The sequence below is a fragment of the Penaeus monodon genome, chromosome 8 (assembly GCF_015228065.2).
Source record: "Penaeus monodon isolate SGIC_2016 chromosome 8, NSTDA_Pmon_1, whole genome shotgun sequence".
NCBI classification, from domain to species: Eukaryota; Metazoa; Arthropoda; class Malacostraca; order Decapoda; family Penaeidae; genus Penaeus; species Penaeus monodon.
This window is the reverse complement of record NC_051393.1, coordinates 15007110-15012109: the sequence shown is the minus strand read 5'-3', so window position 1 is coordinate 15012109 and position 5000 is coordinate 15007110. Positions and strand designations below refer to the sequence as shown.

The window sequence follows — 5000 nt, the reverse complement described above, 5'->3', positions numbered from 1 at the left end:
TTTATATATACATATACATATATATATATATATATATATATATGTATGTATGTATGTATATATATTATATATATATATATATATATATATATATATATATATTTTTTTTTTTTTTTTTTTTTTTTTAGAACAACTCGTTCTCATTGAGAAACAAAAGGCGTATAAATAAAGCAGACCCTTAAGAACCAGCAAGACTGGAAGAAACCTTAATGAATAAAGATTGGGAAAGTCTTGAAACTAATTATCTTGCGAACGATAAAGATGACCTAAGAAGGGAAGGTGCGTCATTCAAGAAAAGAATCGACTCTGGAACACCTAGACATAAATACATTAGATTGACAACCGGAAAAAAAACTCAAGTAAAGGAAATAAAGGATGATAAGGGTGATGCTTATCTAAGAACTACAGAGAAAGATCCGATCCTGTGCTTCCTTTAATCATCTCTCTCTCTCTCTCTCTCTCTCTCTCTCTCTCTCTCTCTCTCTCTCTCTCTCTCTCTCTCTCTCTCTCTCTCTCTCTCTCTCTCTCTCTCTCTCTCTCTCTCTTCTCAGCACATATAATGAAAGAAACCATATAAAGTGTCTCCAAAAAGCACAATGAAGAGGTAATTCCTAGACAAGAGGTTTTCTGTTCTCTCCATATTTTAATACATTCTTTGGACGTATAATTATGAAAGAAGCCAAAGAAGGCTTTTAAACAACAGAGCCAAAGAATGGATGCGGATGCGGATGAAATTAACCTGAAAGCAAAGTCACTCGGGGGAAAAATCGAAGTAAAAAATAAGATACTAAGGACTGGCAAGAATAAGGAAATTAATTAATGATACAATATGAGATGTGACGAAAGTGAGAAACTCGATAGTCCCAATGACTGAGGTGCATGCATGGCAGAAGGCAGCAGAAGCGGCAAAGATAATATATTTGATATTGACGGAGACATTACAAATTATGAAAATGAATATGAATATAAAGAACAAGAAATTTTCAAACAGATGTCAGTTTTTTTTAAGTTCTGATCATATCAGTCGCTCTAAATCGTTGCCAGGTATAGACAGTAAATAGACACTGCATATAATTCAGATGATCGGGAAATCTGATGATATGAGGAAAATATAGGGAATGCAATTTGCCATTAAGGTAGATTTTGATGACGAAGACGATGACAATGGCAAGGATGATGATGATGATGATGATGATGATGATGATGATGATGATGATGATAATGACAATGATAATGATAATAATAATAATAATAATAATAATAATAATAATAATAATAATAATAATAATAATAATAATAATAATATTACTATTATTGCTATTATTATTATTATCATTATCATTATCATTATCATCATCATCATCATCATCATCATCATCATCATCATCATCATCATCATCATCATCATCATCATCATCATCATCATCATCATCATTATAACGAAATAATTATCTTCAGTTTAGACGCTATATACAATTACTAATAAAAAAAAACCTTATCCTGCGTGTGTCACAAATAAACACAACCAGAGATCGAAATACTGAAATTAAACACGGGAGAGGTACACCTTTTGATAGACGGTGAATGAATAGACAAGATTTATTAGGAGATGGGACAAAAGGAAAAGAAAAAAAGAAAACAGAGAACAGGGGACGGTTTAATAATGACATGAGGAGACTGTACTCGGGGGTGGTCTTGTCGTGAACACATTTCTCATTATACTATTTCTCATTTCTCATTATACTATATGTTTTCCCCGATTAGAAATGATTACGACGGAATAAATATCCACTCATCCTATTTTCTGATGTTGTTGTTGTTGTTGTTTTTTTCACTGGCTTTGATATAACAAAGTCACTTTACTAGAATAACTGTATCAACATCAAGATCAAGGTTTAGGGGAGTGGTTGTTATTAACGCTAATCCAGGTGTTCTGAAGCAATACTGTACCCTGCTCATATTGACGCGTGTGTTTATGATTTATTCTTTTTTAATAAATGAAAATAAAAGTTCCTGATGCAACTCCGATGTCGAAAATAACTTTTATATAAGGTACAGATCAATACAAATGATGAATTACATTTATGCAGGATATGGTTTTGAATGAACAGAGTGAAAATACATATGAGCCTGGATGCACATGCAATTGACAAAGGATTTGAAAAAAAAAAATTATACGTTGAGAAAAATGAAAGTAGCAAATGATAGCGTCCTCTTTAACAGTAGAAGTTCCTTCGGTGGTCGAGGTAGTATGGCGAATGCTCTCTTTCTCTTATTTCCCCCGCTTCCCCCCTCTCTATCTCTCTCACTCTTTCTCATTCTCACTCTCTCTCTCTCTCTCTCTCTCTCTCTCTCTCTCTCTCTCTCTCTCTCTCTCTCTCTCTCTCTCTCTCTCTATCTATCTATCTATCTATCTATTTATCTATCTCTCTTTCTCTCTCTCTCTCTCTCTCACACACACACACACACATTCCCATTAAAGGTCCCATTAAAAGTCCCAGTAAAGATCCCATTAAAAAAAATAATTAAAGGTACCATTAAAAGGCCTGTTAATGTCCCACTAAAGGTCCCATTAAAAATCCAATTAAAAATCCCACTAAAAATCCCATTAAAACTCCCACGAAAAAAAAAATCCCAATAAAAGATCCCATTAATCAAAACTCTCACAAAAAAAATCCCAAGATCCGATTAAAACTCCCCCCCCCCCCAAAAAAAAAAAAAAAAAAAAAACATCAAAACCCACACACAAAAAAAGTTTCATTAAAACTCCCCTTCCCCCCCCAAAAAAAAAAAAATATATATATATATATATATATACATCCCATAAAAAAAACATGAATTTTCACCACTTAAAGTCCCACTCAAAGGTCCGACTCACCTATAGCATTGGGTAGAGGAACGTACGGATCTGGTCAGAGAGGCCGTGGACGAGGGTACTAGCGGCTCTGCACTTGTACATCCCTCGGTCTTGGACACTGACTCGCCGTACAACCAGGTCGCCGTTGGTGAGTACCTGTGGCGTAGAGATTAAAGAAGCAAGGTTAGTAAAGAATATTTCCCTCTCAAAATCTTGAAAGAGAGAACAGTAATGATAGCAGGGAATGATGGTGGCTTGACAATGGTACTAAATTCTACTAATGATGATGATAATAATGATAGTAAAATTTATAAATGAAGATGAGGATGATGATACTACTAATAATAATAATAACAAAAAATATTAACAATAAGAAATACAACTATAAATCAACAGCAACAATCATAATAATATTAATAATAACAATAATGATAACAATAACAATGATGATATCTCAAATCTTATCTTACAAGAATTTCAAAATCAGCCCAGAATGCTACAAAAGCACGAATCAGCAGCTTTAAAACTCACCAGGTACTTGGAGGAATCTCGAGGCAGCGGAGAATTGTGCAAATACCAGGTCACAGCAGAGTCACGACCTTGCTGGCGGCAGGGCAGGGTGACGTCGTGGCCGTTGTATGCCAGGGCTTGCGGTGCATACTGGTAGATCCTCGGCAGGTAGGTCACGAGGTCCTTGCCAATGCCGCATGTTGGTCCTGGGTTCGCGCTCTCGTCTGCTGAATGTTCGTTAAAGGTGCGTGTGTTAGTTATAGTTATAGTGTGTTAGTTCGTTTATACCTGCGTTGCATTTTGTATGTGCATGCTCAGTATTCGTCGGAGCAAAGGCGAGAGAAATTGGTTCTGAAATTTGGTTTCCAGTCTTGTGTATGTTGAGTCAAAACGTGTTTGCGCATTTCATTATCATTCTTCGTCCTTATAAGTTTTGCAGAACTGATTTCTCTTCATCAGTTGTAAATTCATATCTGCATTGTGCATCTACAGAGAAAACGAATATCCTTCAAGTTCTATAAACTGATTAGGCTTTAGGTCCGATTTTAAGATGATATCTAGGAGAATTTCGAAACCAATGTTTTATCTTTCAGTAAATCAATTTTTTTTCTTTCTTTCTTTTCAAGAATTTATCATTTAACCCAACTCAGCCTATTACTCACCTGCAAAAGTCACGGTGAAATTCCTCGTAAACACCTGGTGATCTGGTGTTTGTACCTTCAGGCTGTATTCTCCCTATGAGGTAAACAAGAGTCATTATCATTATGAAAAGTTGTTCGTACTTGCATTATCAGCTTGATAAGTGTTGTCTTTGTGGTTTTATTCCTTTGGGAGAAGCTGTGCAGCTTCGGTGTTAAGACAAATATACTCTCATAACCTCTTTCGCAAACAGATTAACAAATAGTTTGACAGATAGTAATATATATATATCCAGATGAACATACATTTATAAAGAGCGATTCCATATATACATAAACTGAACTGTAACAAAATATAATAGATAAAAAAGGTTATTTTCTGGAATAGCATCCGCAATACTCTCTACTATCCAAATATATCGAAATTATGGCCCTCCCCCAAACCCCCACATTCTTGCCCCGATAGCAGGAGAGGCCATGGAAGGTACCGGGAAATTGTGGGGTAAAATATGAATAATATACACAGAATCAGTCATTATATTGTCTTATGCAGAGGGCTGTGCCTCCTGCGACCCCCCTCTGAGGGTTCCCGCCCATGAAAACAAAGAATCCTCCACGTATTCACGGCGGGATAGAGCCTTGGTCAGACTCGGCGCCGGGCGCTCCCGCATGTCGGTCGGGCGCTCTCTCCTGCCGTGAATACGTAGCGGATTCTTTGTTTTCATGGGCAGGGGCTCGGGGCGGCAGTCCCCCAAGGGCCGGTTCGCAGTGGGCACGGCCCCCTGCACTAGACAGCATAATGACTGATTCTCTGTATATTATTCTTATTTTACCCCGCAGTTTTCCGGGACCTTTCATAGCCTCTTCTGCTATCGGGGCCAAGAATGGGGTCTTGGGGGTGAGGGGGGGTCGCGGCATAATTCCTACATATATATGTACCAGAGGGTTAAGAGGATTCCATTGATATCAAAATCGTCACGATGGATCATGCGACG

General features: G+C 37.0%; 1 protein-coding gene across 2 annotated transcripts in view; it reads right to left on the bottom strand.

The window, feature by feature from the left end:
- Positions 1-5000, bottom strand: part of LOC119575805 (zwei Ig domain protein zig-4-like) — a 10297-nt gene that overhangs the window by 1034 nt on the left and 4263 nt on the right. The window contains exons 5-7 of one of the 2 annotated variants that reach the window (XM_037923361.1): positions 4030-4102; positions 3389-3594; positions 2879-3013 (exon numbers count right to left, since the gene is read on the bottom strand). In XM_037923361.1, the coding sequence (XP_037779289.1) occupies positions 2879-3013; positions 3389-3594; positions 4030-4102 (414 nt within the window). Of the gene's footprint in view, positions 1-2823; positions 3014-3388; positions 3595-4029; positions 4103-5000 lie in introns of those variants that run through there. The other variant, XM_037923362.1, reaches the window with a different exon arrangement.